Raw genomic sequence first — 22426 nt, forward strand, 5'->3', positions numbered from 1 at the left:
CAAAATCAGATGGGTTTGCATTGGAATCCTGGGGCTTCTGCCTGCTGTATGACTGAACATATTACCTTCTCTGCCTTTGATTCCTCATTGGTAAATAGGTATGTATTAGCTACATCACATGTTGATTACAAGGTTTAAAATTAAATAATATAAGGAAAAATGAAACAAAGAATAAAAGCTTAGGTAACCTCTGTAAAGCTCTGTACACTTAATACACATAAGTTACCTAGGTAACCTATGTAAAGCTTAACATACTTATTATTTTACTCCAATAAGCCCTCAAGTGTTTTTGCTTTGTTCCAAAAGACTTATAAGTAGTCTCTCTGACATCAGATCTGCTAAATTCATTCTTTCCATTGTCGTCAGAATTATTTTTTAAGAAGTTAAATCCGATTATGTCATTTCCCTGCCTAAGAGCCTCTGTTATTCCTTTTCTCTATGGGATTGCCTTTTAGGCCATACTAGAGCATTGCCTTAAAGTGGAATCAACTTCTTAAAATGGCGTGACATATGCTACCTTTCTCCTTTATTTCCTGCTACTCTCCTAAAAGTAGCACAGCCTTCGTTAATACCAAACTTTTCATTGCATGGACATGCCAATCTCTTTGATGCTTTTGGGTGTCTTTCTGTTCCCTGTTTCAGTAGCTGCCCCTGATCATCTCGAGAACTCCGACTTGTCTTTCAAGACCCACCATCTCATGATACCTTCCCCCACGTCAAAATCAAACACCCCTCTGTGCTATTATGAGTACTTTATTCATAGTACTTATCATGCCAAATTGAAATTACTGAATTAAAATAACTTTCCCCAGGGAAAAGACCACTTATGAATAAAGGCCATTTATGAATAAAAATCAAAAATGGTCTTTTTGGTGTGTTATACAGTACCTGGTACATTGTAGACATTCAATCTATAATTGAATGAGTAAATGATAACTAAAAGTTTCGTTTTGACAGTTTACAAAGTCTTTTAACATACTTAACTTGTTTTTATCATATTACCATAGTACCCATATGTAAGCATAAGATTGTTTGGATACAAGAGGCTGTATTACTATTGTTATTATTGTTATTATAAACTGATATTTATTAAACTCCCCCAACATCTTACCCAATTTCAGAGCTTTAAAAATACACAAAAATAACCACCAATATTTTTAAAAATAAAGGCGAAAGTGAGCACATGGCTCATGTTTTAAGAACAAGGTAATTATATAGATCATGATAATTATCTGTGGGTGTTGATAAATACGTTTCCACCTGGTAATTGTAATCTTGCGTCAAATTAGAATGTTTCTTTAATTTGCCACAGAAGCTGCTGTCAGGCTAAAACTTGGAATGGGAGGAACTCTTTGGAATTATAGTAGCATTTTCAAGTCTCTGCGGTTCCCACCCATTTCTTTTATGTGGCAGTAATAATCAATTTGGTTAAATAATTAAAAATCAGTAGGTTCTATTATTTTCCTGAATTCCTCAAAAACAGCTGAGCTAAAGTAATAAGGAAAGATAGTTTGAAACCTAGAGCAGTGTTTATCAAAATGTAATGACTTACTAGTGGCACATGAAATCAATTTAGTGTCACCCCAATTTAGTGTCTATTAAAAGAAAAGGAATAGAATAGAAAGTACTGGAGTGGGCTGCATCAGGTAAGGGTGTGTTGTTTTGTGAAATCTTTATTTCAACTGTATGTGTGTGTATTTGGGTTGTGATGCAAAATACATTTCCCACTGGATTGGGTCAAAAGTTTGAAAGCCGCCACCCTATGTGACACAGCAATATTGTCCAAGTAACCGCTTAATAAAATTGGTTTCATAACTTGATAACATTGTAATCATGTCCCACTTGGGGCCCCAAACCTCAATTACCTAATCATAATCCCAAGAGCATAATCAACACCTAATTCATTCACCAGATTTGGCTTCAAATAACATTTAATGATTTCCAAAAGTCAAACCCATCTCTAAGAGATCACCATCACAGAAACTATGCTGTATTTGCTGTAGATTCTAAAGTCACTAAAAAAAAGCAGTTTAAAAAAATATTTTCAGCAAAAGCAATCACTAAAATTGGACTCAGATCACTGTTTTCAAGAGCTTCTCCTGACATTTCTGTTCGCATATTTATCACATTTAGTTATTATTGTATAGTTTTCTACCAACGAAATTGAACCTCTGTCATACAGAAAACTTATTTTATTATTTCTGTATAATTAGTGCCTTTATATATGTTGTCTAGCATGTAAGAGACATTTAATAAATGTTTGTCAAGAAGACGGTACTCATTTGGATAAATACATGTTCTGAAACTTAACGAGTGGCTCCAGGTCAGAGCATATGCTAAGGCTATTCACGCTTCCTGCCCACTTTAAAGAATATACTCGTACTTTTCAAAGTCTCTCAGCCTACAAAATCGGGCTTTATTGGAATTTAAAGTTCATAACTTTAAATCAAAGCAATAAAATTTGAAACAAAATGAGATGTTATTTTGACATCAAGTTATCATGCCTGCAAGCAGGTAAATGAGCACTCTCACACAATGTTTGTGTAGGGACAACTGAGGACTATAATTTGGAAATATATATCAAAAAGTCTTTAAATATAGTTATTCTTTGATGAAGAAATTTTGCTTCTCATTCTTTATTCCATGGAAAAATTAAGACCACAAATATGGACACAAGGATATTAATCTCCATGCTATTTACAATAGATAAAAATGTCTAATACTAGATTAGTGATGTAAATTATGGTAATTCTCACAATAGAATAACATGCAGCCATGAAAAATAATGACGTTCAATTATATTGGCATAGAAAGAGGCTCAGAAATATACTATAAAAAGCAGGTAACAAAGCTGTAAACTGCAGAATATCATTTTTAAAAATTGTGAGGTGAAATTCAAATAACATAATTAACCATTAGACAATTCATTAGCTATTTAGTACATTCACTTTACTGGTCAACTGCAATCTCTGTCTGGTTCCGAAACATTTTCATCAGCCCAAAATGAAACCTGTATCCATTAAGCAGTCACTTCCCATTCCCTCCTTCTCCAATCCGTCTTCTATCTCTATGGATTTACTTACTCTGGATATTTCGTATAAATGCAGTCACACAATATGTGACCTTTTGTGTCTGGCTTTTCACTTAGCATAGGGTTTTGGGGGTTTATCTGCCTTGTACCAGTATTTTATTTCTTTTCATGACCGAATAATAGTCCATTGTGTATGTATGTCACAATTTATCTGTTCATTTGTAGATGGACATTTGGGTTGTTTTCATTCTGTGGCTATTGGGAATAGTGCTGCTGTGAACATAGGTGTACTGCAGAATCATGTCAATGATACGAGTATTGGCAGAATAAATTCAGGAATATTAGCAGTCATTATTTTGAGGGTACAGATGAATTTTTTTATATTATTAAGAGTTTGGACTTTAGAATTAAGCAGCTCAGACTCCATTTCTTCATGTGTAAAATGAGAAAAATAGATCTTAAGCTAAAACTGTATCATTGTGATGAGTAAGTGAAATATATGTACTTGGAAAAACGTGGGGGCACGATGTAAGTACTATGAGGCAGCAACCACAGCACAACTAAAGACACTCACGAAAGGGGACTTCCAGAACTGCTTCAGAAAGTGGCAAGAACGATGGGATAAGTTTGTTAGAAATGAGGGGGAGTATTTTGAGGGGGATTGATGGCAATGTGTCCTTTACTGTAATAATTTTTAAAAATTTAAACATTCACCCTATTTTTTGATCACACCCTGTACACAGCATTTTTGAAAACCCTTTGTTTTTATTTTTTTGGCTACATTCATTTCTATTATTTTCCATAACATAATAATATTGGTGAGTAGCAGTTTTTTGTGTGTGTTTTTTTGAGCGCGTATTTGCATGCTACACAATTCAGATGCATGTTCTTTTTTGCTGATATAGTCATTGGGGCTGGTTCCAAAGACTACCCGATTATTTGACCTGATAATATCACTTTGACTAAGTATAGTTCTACAACGTAACTCTCTAAGTTTCAATTAAACTGATGTTCCAGTAGGGTATTCATTCTTCAGACCTCTGCCATAGCTCTTCTTCCATTTTAGTCTTTGTTTCAGCATTGCTTTATATGTTGCATATGCAACCTCCAGGTTTTACATCTTAGGAACTGCACAACTGGGACGAAGGGACGGGTGAAGGGCACAGGCTTTCTCGTATGCACAGCTAGGAAAATACTCTGCGATGAGGTTTATTCAAAAATATATAATTTCCTCCAGAATCTCTCTTAGAACTCCCTAGAAAACCTCAAATTTTATTTTTCATTGTAAACTCAAACTTCTTCGCCAAATATGCAAACAGAAGGGTTACCGTCTGGAGCCTACAGGACGCCCCCCTGGGTTTGGGGGAGCCTGAACCGCTTTTGCAGCCCCCGAGCCGCCCCAGCGCGGGACTTTCGAGGGGAGTCCGGAGGCAGCTGTGGGGTCCCGCAGGGAGGCCGTGCGGGGTCCGGCGCCTGGGATTCGAGTCCCCTCGGGAAGCTGCAGGCGAGGGGCCGCATCCCCAGAACCCCAACCTGGGCGTTCACTGAGGCCTGGCAGGGAGGGGGAGCTCGCTGGCCCGCCCGCACAGGTGTCAGGCTGGTGGCGCCCCGGGTACGTGGGCGGGCGGGCGCGAGGGGCGGGAGTCGCCAGTGCGCGGGGGCTGGGGGCCCGAGGGGGAGGTTCCCGCGAGGTGGTGCTCGGCTCCTCCTCGCCGCTCAGGTTTCCTCTCCCCCCGCCCCCCGACCCCCCCGCAGGCTGCTCGCCGCGGCGCCGCCTCCCTCCTTCTTCCCCTGCGGGCGGCTGGGCCCATCCTGCGGCCTCTGCCCGCCTCGCCCCACCCGGGCCTCCACCCGCTTTCCCTCTCCTCTTCCCCTCGAGCCTTCCGAGGAGCCCGTAGCCGCGGGGCTCCGGGAAGATGGCGGCGGTGGCGGCGGGAGGCGGCATCGGCGAGGGGGGCGCGGGCCTGGGCGGCGCGGCGGGGTCGGAGCTGCGCGGGCCGGGCCCCTCCGCCGAGACGTGCGAGGACACCCGCGGCCCCGTTCCCGCCGCGCTGCACCCCGACGAGGTCGCCGCGCGGCTGCAGCGGATGCGCCGGGAGTTGAGTAACCGCAGGAAAATCCTGGTGAAAAACCTGCCCCAGGATAGCAGCTGCCAGGTACGGGGACGGGGCTGGGAAGCTACGGTCCCGGCGGGTGCCCGACGCCTTGGAGCGGTGGTGGTGGTGGGGGAAAGAGGTCGGTGCAGAGTTATGAGAACTGTCCGTCGCTTTTGCAAAGCCTTCCCCCACCCCGGTTTCTGAGCCTGAGGTCACGCTGCGAGTGTGGCAGATTGGGAAACTGAGGCTCCGAGAGGCGAGGCGGCTTGTCCAAGGTCACGGGTATCAGGGGTGGCTGCCTCCAAGTCCGGCCCTCTCTCCTTCCCCGATGGACCCTTGGGCGTATATGTTGGGGAAGAGATCGGGGAGTTGTAGGGGAAGAAGTAGGTGAAGGAGAGTGTAAGTGACCTGTGGAGTACAGATTTCGGGGGCCAGATCTTCGGCAGCGCCTTGAGAGGGGCGGAGGGTCCCGCCTGGGGTTCCCGGGACTTGGGTGTGCCATGGGGGGCGGGGTCACGGGAGAGCTGGGAGTGAGTTTTCCTGTGGCAGAAGCACTTGACCAAGTTTGTATGAAACAACTCTTGTCTCCTCAGTTTGTTAAGGCCCAAGAATAGAGAGGTTATCACAGCGCTTTGAGGAGCCTGGCAGCCGTCTTCTGCCATGTCAATTACTGGAGGATTTATTACTCAGTGAGTCCGAGGAAGCTTAAAGATAGGCTGCTTTGTGTCTTTGATTTAGATTAATTGATGTTTTAAGATTACGAACTCTACATATATCGGGGTGCCAAAAAAATGTATACAAGTGGACGCTTTGGTCAAGGGTTGCTCAAGCAGTAGTTCGCCATAATCAGAAGTGCCTGGATGGTAACCACTTTGAGCACCTCTTGTAATTGCAGAAGTCAAGCGTGACTTGTATTCATCTTTTGTTATCGGTATATGTTGAGTGTTACAATTTTAATAGTTTTCCTTTCTTAAAATGTGTATACTTTTTTTTTTTGGCACCCTGTGTATTTAACTGTTTTTCTCCCCTTATTGCCAGTGTTACATGCTCATTTGTAGGAAAGCAAGAAAATACAGAGAAATACAAAGGGGTAAAAGTAGGTATCACCCATATTTCTGATACTTAAAGATAACCATTGTAAAAATGGGATATTATCCTTCTCTCCTTTTCTGTGTGTGTGTATATATATATGCATTTGTGTTTTACCAAAAAAAATGAGATCATTTCTTTGATTCTTCACGGTTTCTTAATTGTCTAGATATTCACGTGTATTTCACATAGAACTCGAATTTATATATTTTGTGTGGCTGGGGAGGGTAGGCTGTCCTGGTAGTTGCAGATTTGGACCAATATATGTAGTTTCTCCTGTACCAGGATGCATGGAATTGCAAGTGGGCTGGCTATTGGTAATTGCAGGCCAGTTTTAATATAAGATCCAGAAAATGAGACGAATGCCTCATTACTATGTAATTAGACCATCCATAGCCACTTACAATAAATGTGGACATAAAACTTCATAACCCATATGCATGAGGGATAATTTTGTTTCAAAAAGCAATATAAAAACGGCTCTGTCAGTATTGTACATGTATCTAACCCTTCTTTCAGTTCTATCATTGTGCACTTCCCATCAGGCAGGTAATGTTTTGTGATGTTATGTTTAAGAACACCTGCAATGGACTGATTTCATAGAAGCAACTTCCCCCTGCCCACACAAGTAGAGCAAGAAAGCTCAGAAAGAGGGAGGCTTAGAAAGGGCACATGACTTTTTTTTAAAGCAAATTGAAGAAATAGCAGCTCTGTGTGTAGATAATTTAGGAGAAGAGACATGGAGAAGTGTCTTGATTCTTTGTAGAATGTCAACTATTTTTTATCTCACTTCTTTGCATTAATTCTGAAAATATTTAAACCCAAAATTTTCTGTCTAGTCGTTCTTTGCTGCAGTATCTTGCTTATTTCCCTTCTCAAGAGACATGGAAAAAATATATCAAAAGGTCTAATAAAAGTTTTAATTACCTGGTATTCATGATGGAGAGAGGTTTTATGAGAATTACACTGATTTGTATTTTTGAGATATTTTTTTCTCTTAGGAATTTATGTTTAGCCTAAATCTTAGGATTCTCTCTAAGGTAGCAAGCATAAACTATGGAATAAACTTTGTATATGATCTGTATGTCTAGATGAGTCTTTTACAATAAAGTACCTTAAATTTTTATGTTAAGTTAAATTCTTATGCCATACTTTTTGAGAGCTGGAGTCTCATCTAAAAGCAAAAAAAAAAAAAAATTGTTAGGACCTAAAGACTAGTTTTCAGACTTATCCTAACATTTTTTTCTATAATTTCCATAATAAAATACTTTTAATATTTCCGATATGTAGTTTTAAAATCTAAACAGATCAATATTTGATTGCATATAACATTTTTTGAGAAGTGTTTATTTTTCCCATCATCTTCCATACTTGTACTTTTCCTAGTTTTCTGATTACAATCTATCAGTGGTCTGTATTACGTAAATGAGTAGAATAGACCAAAGTGTGCTAGTTTGTAACAATGAAAATACAGTCTTTTCTTCAGATTATTTAGATTCAGAATTGCTATTTTTATTGGTTCAATAAAGTTAACACTCCATCGACTTTTTCTTAAATTGTAATATTTTCATGAATATATTCTGTAAGGATTTTGGTATTTTATCTTTTAACAATTCTAATGTCTTTTTTTTTAGTGCTGCATTTTACTGTCAATTTACTAATGAAGGTTTAACTTTAATTTTATTTTGTGCCTTTTATCCATTATCACCTGGCTAAACTACATTTTTACTTGTTATGAAATGACTAATATGTTTAAAAAAAATTACTACTTTTTGTTCCGTTATTAAGTAATCAGCTATTTTAAATACTCAAATTCTTGTTCTTTTCTAGAAGAGTCTGTTTATTCATTCATTTATTTTAGAATTTCACATTAAGGATCAAAGCCATTCCTAATTCTGGTTCTCAAACTCTATATAGTTAGGTCTCTAGAAAAGCTATGTTGGTAACTGATTAGTAGGAGCCCAATAATTTTTTTTAACATTTTGAAAACATGGGTATTTTCTTTGTTAAACAGAGTTTTCGTAAATCTTACTCAAATTTTGTTTAATTTTTGATATAACAGATTTACAATAGCATCTCACAACTTCTTTGGATTAGAAGGCACACTAAAAGTATTGTTTTTAAAGATACATATATTAAATACCTTGTAGAAATACTAGTCCCCCCAGAATGAACACCTTTATGCTAATGAGTTCTCAAAAGGTGTCTCATTGAGTAAGTACTGTGCTGTCAGTTAGGTGCTGTCTGGTCAACCTCCTCTGTGTTCTTGAATCCTCCTAACCCTCTGTGTTTTCATAGCCTCAACTCTAGTTCATATCCTTTTCATCTCTTAAAGAGACTACTACGAATTTTCTGTTTGTCACCTGCCCTCGTTATTATCCTGTCTCTTATGTTTTAGCCCATCCTGCTTACTGCTTCTCTTGAGAGCTTCCCAAAGCACAAATCTGATGTCGCTCTCTTACTTTAAAAACAAACAAAAAGAACTTTTCACTCCACATTTCCAGCACTGTTTCTCAAACTTTTCCTCAAATTGTTCATCCGTGTGTCTCTTTTCTTCAAATTGTAAGGAATAGGGAACCTGAATTGGCTTTCTGCAAGAGTGACGTTGCTTTGAAACTTCATGTTCTGAAAAGTTCATATTAATTTATGTTTTAGTAAAATTGGATTTAATATAAAAACAGTGACTTAAACTTGTTTAACTCCCGTCCAAATTTTTTTTCGTAAACTTGATGCTTATGAAAGATACACCATATTTATCCTATGATTTATTTTTTTTTTATACTCCTATATTACCAGGAAGTACTCAAACCTCAATTTGAACAGCAAGACGTGAAAGGATAGGAATCTAAGACTGGGCATTTTGTCACTTGGCCCCTACCTACATTTTTAGTCTCATTTCTTATTAGTCCCTGTGTTGGATTCTACAGTAGTTTTTTATCAAGATACGTAGATCCCCAAGTCCTTCCTACCACTGTGATTTGGATATTTATAGTTATATCTTTGAATGTTAGTGTTTTGGAATGTAATTATAGTGATTAGTTTATTGTGAATAATAATTATAATTACTATAATTATTTATAGTGAATAATAACAATGTTGTGAACACTGGTTCTTATTCAGAATAGCCATGGTACATGTGTGTGAATAGTCTTTTGTAACTCTGAATTTAGAATTTAGGTTAGTTAAGGTAATGCCCTAATATGTGTTTTTGATTGCATTTCCATAAATTGTTTACTTTTTATGGTTAATCTTGTTCTGTTTCAATAGCATTGCCGTTGGGGTTTCAAAATAGAGACAACAGTGGCATTTATTTCTAGATCTCTTGAGTTCACTCAGTTTTTTTCTTACATGTATGGGTGTACATGTGTTTTGTTTTCGTTGTGTTTATTTTAAAATCTGATAGAGATTTTATTGTGTAATTAGAAAAAAATGTGAAGTGCATGGAGCTAACAGCCAAGATCAGTAATAGAAGAAACATTCTTTTGTCTCACTTTGTGTATTATTAACTTGCACTTCAAAGTACTCTGGTATAGTAGTTAATTGAGAAGCTGGATAGTTAATTCACAGAGGCCCATTTGAAAGTATAGTATTATCAACCAAGCACTTTTTAGAATAACAAACCACCAAATGTACGAAACTGGTTGGTTTTCTTTTAAAAAGCTACTTATTCCCATTTTGCTTTTACATTAGTCAAAAACCAATAGAATTTTCTCACCTGCTTTGTGGTCTTTAACTGTGGGATTTAAAGATATACATTATTTATTTTCTCTAACAATAGACTCAGTAATTATTGCCTCTTCTTAAAGTAAGTCTATTATTTACCACTTTTCTTGACAATCTTGGGATGTTTTCACATTTTTAAATTGTTCTTCTTTTTCACCGAGAATGCCATTTTGCTTACTTCCAAAATTTACTTCTCTTCGTATAGTTTATACTACTTAAAACTTATCTATACATTTTCTTTTCTAATGTAGTTAATCAGAGTTGAATTATGGGTTCTATTTTTCATGTGTTTTTTTTATCCTATTTACGTTGTAATTTCTGCAACACCACTTGCTCCGCAAGTTCTTAATCTTGGCAAAAATTCTTCAAGTGTTTCAGCCATGCTTGTTCTCTGCTCTGAATACATATTCTAGAAGAGGAGTACTTTGTGGCTGGCATTACAATGGCTGGATGTTAACAAGCTGTCCAAAGTAGCCTCAGGTAATTTATAGACCATTTCCTAATTAATGATGGGTTATGCTTACAAATTATTTTTTTGGACCTGCAACACGTTTTCCAATAGGAAGAATATGGTAGGTGGCATTTAGTTTTGCCAGCTAGCATTTTAACATCTATTTAGGCTATGTTGCTGCTGAAGTGTACAATGGCATCTAATCAGCTTTGTGCAGGAGAGACTTTCCCAGTTTCAAATCATTGATGGGTGCACCTGTGTCTTATGTCAGAGGCTCCAGAAGGAGCTGTATTTAGGGGAATTGCTCTTTAAATAAAAAAGATTCAGAAGATCAGGGAAGCATTAAATGAGATCAACTGATGGAAGGCTGTTCTGCAAAAGGGGTCTGTCTCACTAACCCCCTGAATTTTGCCTCTTAATTCTTCTTATCTCCTCTACCTTGTAACTGGTGGCCCTTAGGGGCTTCCAGGGCTTATTATTATTATTTTTTATTTGTGAGTAAAAAGCCTTATACTTAGCGGTACTTAGCCCACTGAAGAAGACAAATGAAGGCGTGTAAATAAAGGAAACAAAATTATCTAAATTAAGGATTCTAAGATTGCTTATGAGGGGCCCTGGCTCTGTTTGTATTTTGTTTGCCTAAAGCGGCAATTGCCGTGCACTGAGGGGACCGAGTGCACTAAGAGGGAAGATCAGACCACGTAGAAATCTGTATTTTGGCTCCTGCTCCTCAGCAGAGGCTCGTCCTTGCTTGCTGTGCTGGATATCTTGCATTTGTTCTCCAGCTCTGTCTCTATCTACCCTTCTCACCTGCTCTGTGTCCTGGGAGGCTAACCTGTGCTGGGAATTGCATTAGCAAGGCTTTCTCGTCCTCTGGTTTCTGGTTGCATTTGGCCAGAGCCACTAAGTGGGTGATCGAAGGGCGGAGGAGAGAGAGAGTGGAGCCTTCGTTCACCCAGCTCCCTCTCAACCAGGTTTCTGTGGCTTGGCTATTTCCTCTTTCAAAGGTCAGTTTCTTTCTAGTCCTGCTCTCCATGCACCTAAGCTCTCTGGGTTGTTGTAATCATTCCCCTTGCCTCCTTAGGCCTAAGGGTTATGGGGGATTGTTGCCAGCCATAGGATTTCTTTAAATTTTTATAGATAGGCTCTTTAAAAAATTGTCTCCAATTACTTAGTTTTTGAGGGTGCCGTCTTTTTCTTGCTGAGACCGACCAAGTCTCCAGTCTTCCTCTTGTTTTTCCTACTAGCACCCAGATTTTCCTGTGAGGACCTACCCCTCTGTCGTTATTTAGCACTAGATGGTTTGGGCGGCTTTGATCTTTCTCCCCATCGGAAGGAGTGACAAACCAACAAACAGAATTTTTCCCTTTGCCAGGTTAAGAGATGGGCAATAGCCTGAACCTAAGCCAGTCAGCACGTGGTAGTCCCCTGGCCATACTGCTTGTTTCAATCTGGTATAACAGAGCAGCCTAGGACTTTCATTTGGCTGTTAGAGTAAGTGATTCTTTCTTCCCACTGGATACGAATGCAGAGACATATCGCCCTGATTGCAGCTGACCATCTGAGGACAGAGTAGACATCCAGAAGAGGACTCACCTGGGGGGTGGGAAAAGTAGGGGAGCTTAGATGGAGCCGTGATCAAACTATATCTGAAACTTGACCTGCCTCTGCATTTCCTAGTTCTGCAAGCCACTCAACTCCCTTTATTGTTTCATTAATTTCAAGTTGGGTTTTATGCTACTACCAACCAACAGTATCCTAACTAATACAGAATTTTAATTAAACAGATGTCAATATTGGAAAGGATGGTAGACTACACATTTCATTTAACCCTTTTGCTAAATACATGAATCCAATTTACAGAGTCCTCACCACATGAATTCTAGCACAGTTTAACACCTTCAGTTTCTAAGAAGTGACTGCTTTGTAAGGTATCCTCCGCCATCTTCAGACAGGTATCCTCCTCCATCTTTCATTGTTGTAAATGTCTTATTTGTATTGAATATATACAATTGACTTCCCAGACATGTTGACATTGTGATTCAGTTTCTCCCCTCTAGTGATAATAGACATTTTATGGTTGTTTCTTTTCTAACTTACAACTTCAGTTCCTTCAAGGCACTGGTTTTTAGGACACAGCCCAAGTTTCCTCACCGTCTTATTTTTTTTTCTCTGAACACACACCATTACCACTTTGTCATTGACTCCCTTTAAATGTGGCACCCCAAATTGAGCATGGTTATCTAGTTCAGATCTCCCTCTGCTAGAACAAATTGCCTTCCTCTGGATAACTATAATAAAAACAACAACCTTTGTTTATTAGGTACCTACTCTTGCCAGGCTCTGTATGTCGTATTTTGTTGACATTATATTTAATCCTGATTTCAAGGTTATAAGGTCAGAATTTTTTTAATCCCGTTTTATTGATAGGGAAACAGGGGCAAAACTAATATCAAGCAATTTGCCCAAGGTCATTCAGCTAATTAGTGGTCTAGTGGAGAAGAACTAGTATCTGTTTGATTCCAGAGCTCGTATTCTTATCCCACAATGTATTATAATTGTCATTCCCCGCCACACACACTGGATTGTGTTTCAAAGGACAGGGATCATATGATATTTACCTTTGTATCACCGGTGTTAAACCTAGAACCTGACATGCTGTTCCAAAGGAAATTTAAAACAGAAGGAGATACCCACCTACTTTGTTCTGACATGCTATACTTACATTAATATGTCCGACACAGGGCAAGCTTTTGGGATTGGTTTGTAAAATGAACAAACTTTGCATTGTAAGACTGTTCTTTTTTGGCAGTGAAGGTACTCCATTCACTTACAATTATTCAGTCAGTCAACTGTTTATGGCTTATGGGTAAGTGGAAAGCTGTAAACCCTCTCTCTCCAGAAAAGTGCTAATATTCATAGGCACACAAAAATTTGCATGCACATGACTACTTACAACTCTTCTGTAAGTCTGAGTATGTTCAGAGAAATGCATCATTATTTAAGAAGTGGACACAGGAGCCAGCTTAAAGAAGCCCCCAGTGCCCAAATGTAAAACAATTTAGGCATCAAAATAAATATTTACAGTAACAGAGTATAACCCACTGAACAACATGTTTTAGATTTGTCTCATTGTTGGTAAAGTTAACTTGGGTCACTTTGATTAACTTTTATTAAAGTATCTGCCAGGCTTCTCCATGCAAAGTTTTTCCCTTTGTAATTAATAAGGATTTTGAGGGGAGATACTTTAATTAAGACTGTAAATATTCTATTCCCCTTCAAGGGTTCACTTTATGCAATTATTTATATCAGAAATAGGCTCATGGTTTCCTATGTTGTTCAGTGGGTTATACTCTGTTGTTGTAAATATTTCTGGTGAGGTCTCTCTTCCTGGCTTGCAGACGGCCACCTTCTCACTATGTCCTCATATGACCTTTCCTTAGCGCCTGTGCACATGGTGGTGGGGGGTTGGTGAGGCACACAGCAGAGAGAGTTTTCTGGTGTCTTTTCTTATAAAGACAGTAAACTGGTACTTTTTCGTGTGTGTGTGTGTGTGTGTGTGTGTGTATGTGTGTGTGTGTTTAAAACTTTTCTAATAAACGTTTGTTACCACCTGAATGCTAGCAAGGCATTGGAATTCATTGAATTTGTGTAAGCCTGTATCTGTATGCATAGTTTTTGCCTCTCTTCCTGCTTCTCCCTCCCACCCAGCCCCACTCTGCCCCACCCTCCTGGCCCCAGCTACTCAGTTTTTCTGTGTCCTCACCCACTGCAGTGATTATCTGCTCCTAGTTCACAGCCTACCTTTATTTCCTGAACTTTGGATCTTTTATCATCTGCAAGTCACTGTTTGCTTTTGGTTCCACATTAGTCTCCATTTCTCTGACTTTCTACCTTATGGGTTTTTTTTGCCACCTGATCTAGAGATGAAGTAATGGCAATAAACAAGAACATGTGAATCTGGGATGGTTTCAGTTTTGAAATAATCTCAGACTTACAGAAGAGTTGTAAGTACAGTCATGTGCCCCTGAAGGATGGGGTATGTTCAGAGAAATGCATCATTAGGTGATTTTGTCACTGCAAACATCACTGAGTGCACTTACACAAACCTAGATGGTACAGCCTACAGCACACCTAGGCTGTGTGGTGTAGCCTGTTGCTCCTAGGTTACAAGCCTGTACAGCGCATGACTGTGCTAAACACGAGATTAAATCAAGTGCAAGAGAAAACGATGCAATCAAGAGACATGATGAACATGAGGTGTATGATGCTGTTGCCACATATGGTTTTATGGCGGGTTTCTTTTATAAGTAGAAAGAGTACATTCTAAAATAATGATAAAAAGGATAGTAAATAACCAGTAACATGGTCGTTTATTATCATGTGTTATGTACTGTGCATAACGGAATGTGCTCTTCTTTTATACAACTGGCAGCGCAGTAGGTTTGTTTTCACTAGCATCACCACAAACACATGAGTAATGAGTTGCTCTGTGACGTTAGATGGCTACGTCAGTAGAGACAGGAATTCTGCAGCTCCATTATAATCGTATGGGACCACTGTTGGATACATGGTCCGTCATTGACTCAAACGTTGTTAGACAGCACATGACTGTACAGTACGAAGAACTTTTTTTCCTGAGCGGTTTGAGAGTGAGTGCTGACTGATACTCTGCCACCCTGAGGAGTGCGTATTTTCTGCAAATTTGGACATTCTTCCGCATAACCACATTACTATCATCAAAGTCAAAATACTGCCATCTAACCCTCAGACTGTGTTTAAGTTTTGCCAGTTGTCCCATTAATGTCTTTTATAGTGAAAGGATACAGTTCAGAATCACGTGTTGCACTTTGTTGTCATGGCTCTTTAGTCTTCTTCAATCTGGAATAACGAACACCTCAGTTTTTCCTTGACTTTTATGACCTTGACCCTTTTGAAGATTCCAGGCCACTTCCTTTGTAGAATGTCCTTCAGGTTGGTTTTGTCTGATGTTTCCTCATATTAGATGCAAGTTGTGTATCCTTGGCAGGAGTATCACAGGGTGGTGCATGTTTTAGATTTGTCTTATTGTCAGTAAAGTTAACTTTGGTCACTTTGATTAACTTTTATTAAATTATCTGCCAGGCTTCTCCATGCAAAGTTTTTCCCTTTGTAATTAATAAGGATTTTGAGGGGAGATACTTTAACTAAGACTGTAAATATTCTATTCCCCTTCAAGGGTTCAATTTATGCAATTATTTATATCAAAAACAGGCTCATGGTTTCCCACGTTATTCAATGGGTTATACTCTGTTACTGTATATATTTATTTTGATGCCTAAATTGTTTTACATTTGGGCACTGGGGGCTTCTTCAAGCTGGCTCCTGTGTCCACATCTTAAATAAACTTTTTATTTTGGCATAATTTTAGATTTATCGAAAAAGTTAACAAAGATAGTATACATAAAGTTCCCATATACGAGTATATTCTCTAGCTTTCTCTGCTAAGAGGACCTGAGAGCAGTGACATCTCAATGGCAGTGAGTACGTCTAACTCCCAGCTCTTCGCATTTGAACAGCATATTCCCCTAAAAGAAACTAGGCACTGTAATAGTCATCTGGGGCTGCCATAACAAAAGACCGTAGATTGGGCGGCTTAAACAACAGAAACTTATTTTCTCACAATTCTGGAAGATAGAATTCTAAGATCAAGGTTCTAGCTGATTTGGTTTCTGGTGAGGTCGCTCTTTCTGGCTTGTAGACGGCCACCTTCTCACTATGTCCTCACATGGCCTTTCCTTGGGGCCTGTGCACATGGGGGTGGGGAGTTGGTGAGGCACACAGCAGAGAGAGCGTTTTCTGGTGTCTTGTCTTATAAACACAATAATTCTATCTAATCAGGGCTCTACCCTTATGACCTCATTTAATTACTTCCATAGAGTCCCCATCTTCAAATACAGCCACACTGGCAGTCAGGGCTTCAACATACTGAGGTCTGACATTTAAGTTCGTGAACTCATCCTAGAAAAGGTGCTACCTACCTCATTGCTGAATATCACTACAGTCACCTTCAAAGTACTGGTCACCTTCGAAGTACTCCCCTTGGGAAGCTATCCACCAATGCCAGCACCTAGTCGACCCTTCAGGGCAATTTTGGAACTCTTTCTGGAATGACCATCAGAGCTGTCATCGTATTACCCTTGGTGCCCTGAATGTCATCAAAATGTCTTCTTTTCAGTATTCCTTTATCTTTGGGTAAAGAAAGAAGTCACTGGGGGCCAGATCAGGTGAGTAGGGAGGGTGTTCCGATACAGTTATTTGTTTACTGGCTAAAAACTCCCTCACAGACAGTGCCGTGTGAGCTGGTACATTGTCGTGATGCAAGAGCCATGAATTATTGTTGAAAAGTTCAGGTCGTTTTCATCTAACTTTTCACACAGCCTTTTCAGCACTTCCAAATAGTAAACTTGGTTAACTGTTTGTCCAGTTGGTACAAATTTATAATGAATAATTCATCTGATATCAAAAAAGGTTAGGAACATAGTTTTGACTCTGGATTTGGACTGACAGAACTTTTTTGGTCGTGGAGAATTGGCTGACTTCCATTGTGCACTTTGATGCTTTGTTTCAGGTCCTATTGGTACACCCATGTTTCATGACCAGTGATAGATAGATAGCATGGCCCACAACATCATCTTGCTTCTCCAAAAGACCTTGGCAAACTTCGACTTTCCTTTGCTTTTGTTCATCAGTGAGCTCCTTTGGGACCATTTTTGCACACACCTTTCCCATGGTAAGATTTTCAGTTAAGATTTTCCTAACTGTTTCTCTTTTGAGAAACAGTTACTGAGAAACAGTTACTTGGATTGTTCTGCTTCTCACAGTCAGCTGATGATTTTGATGCACAATTCGATGAATTTTTGCAATGTTTTCATCGGTTTTACTCGTTACTGGCTGCCCTGACCTGTCTTCATCAGTGATGCATCCTCTCCCTCAGAAAAACATTTAATCCATTTGTACACTGCCGTTTTCTTCATGGCATTATCCCCATAAACTTGGACTAACATGGCCTGATTTCACTTCCACTCTTGCCAAGTTTGAATGTTTGTTCGTTTGTCTAATTCACGCTCAGCCATTCTCGTGGCAGCACCCAAGAACACGCAACGACACTAATGAACTCCACTCAGCAAGACACCGCCACACGTCGACACAAACACAGCTGTGAGACACTGATATACCAAGGTTATGAAAGCTTCCCTAGCTGTTTGTGCTGTGCTGCCAGTGTAAGCGCATGGTGGCAAGTTCGCGAACTCAATTGTTAGACCTCGTATAAATGTAATGTATATATTTTAAATAAATGTATATTGATTATATAAATGTAATAAGTCTCCCATCACCAGTGCAGATGCCCACCCCCTCCCCCATGCAGATGCCCACCTCATGCAACATAAGCTCCATCCTCCTGTACTTGGCTGCTCCACTGGCCAGAAGGCCTTCTCACCTCGCCTGAGTCCTGACAGTCTGTTCTGCGTTTTCATTCTGTGCAGATGTTCTCCTCACTTTGAGTTCTGAAACCTGAAATACTAAATAATATTTTTTGTGTAAAGTATGTATACGGGTACAGTAAACGATATCTATTCTTAGTGGTAGTTTGTGGGAGACAGAATTTTTAAAATGTCTCCCAAGATTTCTAATCCAGGGAACTGTAAATGTGACAAGGTCTGACATGTGTCATTGTTACGGTACATGACAAAAAGGGGGTTTTGCAGATGTCATTTAGGTGACTAATCAGTTGACTTTGGAGGTACCAAAGGGAGATTATACAGGTGGGCCGAATCTAATCCTCCTAGCCCTTTAAAAGCAGAGAGTTTTGTTGGGCTGGTAGCAAAAGAAGTCAGACGATTTGAAGCACAAGAAAGATTTGATGCAGTGATGCTGGGTTTGAAGATGGAGTGGCGACATACAAAACATCTAGGAGCTGAGAGGGGCCCCCAGCTGACAGCCAGCAAGAAAACAGGGACTTCAGTCCTACAACTATAAAAGACTGAATTCTAAATACCTCACTGAATGGAAGTGCTTTTTTCCTGAGAGCCTCTAGAAAGGGTGCAGCCTGCCCAAAACCTTGATTTTAGCCTTGAGAGACCCTAAGCAGAGAACCCCTTTGAGCCTACCTGCACTTTTGGCCTACAGATCTGAGAGATAATAAATGGGTGTTGTTTTAAACAGTTTAATTGTTGCACAGCAGTAGAAAACTAAAACTGTAGTATAGCCGGGTGATATTTGAAGGAAAAAAACATTTTGCATGTCGGAGAAGAAGAGATCATGATTTACATATGGTTATTCATCGGAAGGGACGATTATGTAAGTTACCTCCTGGGGCTTGAAGTGCTCTTCCTGGGGACATCTGTAAGCTAAAACTACTCAAGGAGACCTCTTACTGCTAAATATATAATGTCAACTAATTTGAGGTATGTAAATATTTTAAAGAAGTGAGCTGTGTTTTAGGTTAGTGTAAAGAAAGTGTGTTTTCAATAGTTTTCTTTTTGATCACCTTAAACATACTGGTTTATGTTAAGACTGTAAAATTCATCTCAGAAAAAAATCCTGCATTACAGTTCATAAAGGCAATCTGTGAAAACACATCCCAATGCCTTTAACAAGTATTGGAGGTCTGCTTTTCGCTAGATGTTGTGCTACATATTGGAGAGCTGTTTATGAACAAGGCAGATGTGTGCTATTTGCTGTAGCTAAGCCTACAATCTAATGAACATACAAGTATATAAGCAGTTAGAACAGATGATAGGTGCTGTAAGTGTTGTGATGGGGAAGTAAAAAATGCTGTTCAAGCACAAGGGAAAGGTATCCATGCTGCAGAGATTCAGAAAGGCTCCTTAAAGAAACTCATCTAAGCTGAGACCAGGGGAGAGAGAAGATAGCTAGGAGAAGGGTGGGGCAAAGAAAGGTATAGGATATTCGTGGCAGTAGTAATGAGACATACCAAATCCTAAAGACAAGAAAAAGGATGTCCAAAAACTAATTCACTGTGGCTGAAGCGTAGAATTTGAGAGGGATAGTGGTTCAGTACAAGGCTAGTACACTGAGCAGGACTGGACGATTGTAAGTTTCAAAGCCATATCAGGGAGTTTGGATTTCATTTTAAGGAAACGGAGGATTCATTGACATATTTAAACAAGTGAATGATGCAGTTAGATGTCTAGCTGTCAAAAGAGAAATTATGTTGTTTTTATCTCCCAAACTGTGTTCTTACTGTGATCCCCATTCTAAGGTTTGGAGGTCAGTGATTTCAATAAGCTTTAGGGATGTGATTGGAATGAGCACGCCATAGATTTTATTGGTGATATTGAAGATGTATAGCACAGTAGTTCATTGTATTTGCTCTATAGTCTGTTGCCCTGGGTTTGAATCGCAGATCCATCAAATACTGTCTGTGCAAGCCACTTAACTTTTCTCAGCCTCAATGTCCTAAACTTTAAAATCTGGATATTAAAATTCACCTTTGAAATCCAGCTCATCAGGTAGTTAGGATTAAAAGAGATAATGCCTATATAGTGTCTGGGATAAAATAAGCACCCAGTAAAATTATTATTATTATACTGCTAATAAAACCGAAAGTTTAATCATTTTTTAGGCAAAGTCAGACTGTTCCTCTGGCAAAAAGTCAGTATTCAAATGAACTTTCCAGCAAAAGAGCAGCATCAAAAGCTGTTAAAAATTTAGCCAAGTTAAAATTGATACCACATTGACTCAGCTAATATCTCAAAAAGTGTTATAGGTTAAGGTCCTGCGTTGGGCCAAAAAAATAGTGTTATTTGATGTGGAACATCCAAAGGCTGTGCCAAGCAAGCAATAGCACATATAGGTTGGGAGCCTAGGCGAGAAGCTTGTTGTGGAAGGAAGAATTTGAAGATTGCTGGCATGAAGATGGGACTTACGTCATCTCAATAAATGCAGACAGAGCGTTTGATAAAAATTTACCACCCATTCATAATAAAAACTTACAGTAAACAGGAAAGGAAGAGAACGTCCTCAAACTTAAACTTAATACCTCGAAAAAACCAAAAGCAATCATATTCAGTGGTGAAATTTTGACAACTTTCCCCTGTGATTAGGCAATGCCAGAATAACCTCTATTCAAGATTGTGCTGGAAATTGTAGCCAGCATACTATGGCTAAACTCCAAACCGACTAAAAACTGATAAGAACCAGGAAAATTTAAAAACTGTAGGAATACAAAATAGCTTTTTTTGACCTGGGGTAGGAAAGGCTTTCTTAGGGCACAAAAACCACAAATTGTAAAGCAAAAAAAAGAAAGGGTAAATTTGGCTTCGTTAAAATGAGAAATTTCTCCAAAAGAACGCACAAAGAAACAAAAGGACAGCTCGCATACTAGGGGAATATATTTATGAAACAGTTTCCAACAAAGGATTACTATTCAGAATATGTTAAAAAAACAAAACAAAACAAAACTTCTGCTGGTCAATAGAAGAAAAGAAAAACACAATAGAAAAATAGGCAATAGTGCATGTTTTTCAGAAGAGGAAATAAACAGCAACTAAACATGAAAAGATGCCTGTATCAGAGTTCTTCAGAGAAACAGATTATATATATTATTTTTATTTAGATGTACTTCTATTATATCCCTACATATAAAGAGAGATTGATTAAGGAGGCCGGCAACTCCAGCATCTGTAAGTCTTACCAGCAGGCTACAGACTCAGACAGGTGTTGATGCTACTGTCTTGAGTCTGGATTTCTTCTCCAAGAAAACTCAAGTTTTGCTCCAAAGGCCTTCATCTGATTGGATGAGGCCCTTCCACATTATCAAAGATGATCTCATTTGCTTAAACTGTACATATTAACCCCATCTACAAAATACGTTCGCAGCAACACCTAGATGAGTGTTTAATTAAATAACTGGATATGATAGCCAAGTTGATGCATAAAACCATCACAGTGCCCTACCTTATTAATCAAGGAAATGCAAATTAAGATCACAGTGAGATATAATTTTATATCCACTAAATTCATAAAATTTGAGTATCTGATAACATCAGGCATTGGAAGGATATGGATTAGTGGGATTCTAATGTACTGTTGATGGGACTGCAAACAGGCACACTACCCTTCCAGCAACAAGTTGGCATTTTTGTATAAAGAAGATCATTTGCATGTATACAGCCCAGGAATTTCATTCTTTCCGAAATGCTTGTACATGAACACAAGGAAATAAGAATGTAAAATGTATACGAATGTGATAGTAGTTTTTAAAAAGTACCTAAGTAGCCAAACAACAATAACAACCTAGAACCAAACCAAATACTCATTGACAGAAAAGTGGATACGTAAATCATACTATAGTTACAGAATGGAATATCAAACAGTAGTGAATAAATGAACTGCCTTGTGCAACATGAGTGAATTTTCAAAATATAGTGAGTATAAAAAGCAAGGCACAGAAAATTAAAAATAGCATAATACCATTTTTATAAACCTCAGAAACAAGTAAAACAACATATTGTTTGGGATGCAAAGCTTCGTGAGGAACTCCAGCTATGGGGGAAAGTGGTGGGATGGGCTAGTGAAGGAACGCTGATGTTCTAGTGCTTAAGTTTTGTGGTGAGTTCCTGGGTGCTTATTTCATTATCATGCCTCATAACTTAATATACCGGGGTGCCAAAAAAATGTATACGCATGACTTTGAATTCATATTTTGTTATTGGTATATGTTGCGTATTACAATTTTTTTTTTTTTTAAGATTTAAATCTTTTTTTTTTTTTTTTTTTTTTTTTTTTTTATTAGTTTCAGGTGCACAAGACAAAGCAAAACTTAGACATTTATCATTTATATAAAAATATGGAACGCTTCACGAATTTGCGTGTCATCCTTGCGCAGGGGCCATGCTAATCTTCTCTGTATCGTTCCAATTTTTAGTATATGTGCTGCCGAAGCGAGCACGCGTATTACAATTTTAATACAGTTGTTTCCTTTCTTAAAATGTGTATACATTTTTTTGGTGCCCTCTGCATGTTACAGAT

General features: G+C 38.9%; 1 protein-coding gene and 1 non-coding gene across 5 annotated transcripts in view; one reads left to right on the forward strand and one right to left on the reverse strand.

The window, feature by feature from the left end:
* Positions 1–4750: 4750 nt before the first annotated feature.
* The window catches only part of RAVER2 (ribonucleoprotein, PTB binding 2), a 74410-nt gene continuing 56734 nt past the window's right edge, over positions 4751–22426 (forward strand). For 2 of the 4 annotated variants that reach the window (XM_088791184.1, XM_088791183.1), the window contains exon 1: positions 4754–5187. In XM_088791184.1, coding sequence (XP_088647310.1) covers positions 4948–5187 — 240 coding nt within the window. In that variant the 5' untranslated portion in view covers positions 4754–4947. Of the gene's footprint in view, positions 5188–22426 lie in introns of all 4 variants that reach the window. The other 2 variants (XM_088791185.1, XM_019731648.3) reach the window with 2 other exon arrangements.
* Positions 22239–22346, reverse strand: LOC148755689 (U6 spliceosomal RNA). The gene has a single exon (XR_016018793.1). It is a non-coding gene; the product is annotated as a U6 spliceosomal RNA (small nuclear RNA).

This window comes from Rhinolophus sinicus, chromosome 14, assembly GCF_057876585.1.
Source record: "Rhinolophus sinicus isolate RSI-liver-muscle chromosome 14, RSI-T2T, whole genome shotgun sequence".
Classification (NCBI taxonomy): domain Eukaryota; kingdom Metazoa; phylum Chordata; class Mammalia; order Chiroptera; family Rhinolophidae; genus Rhinolophus; species Rhinolophus sinicus.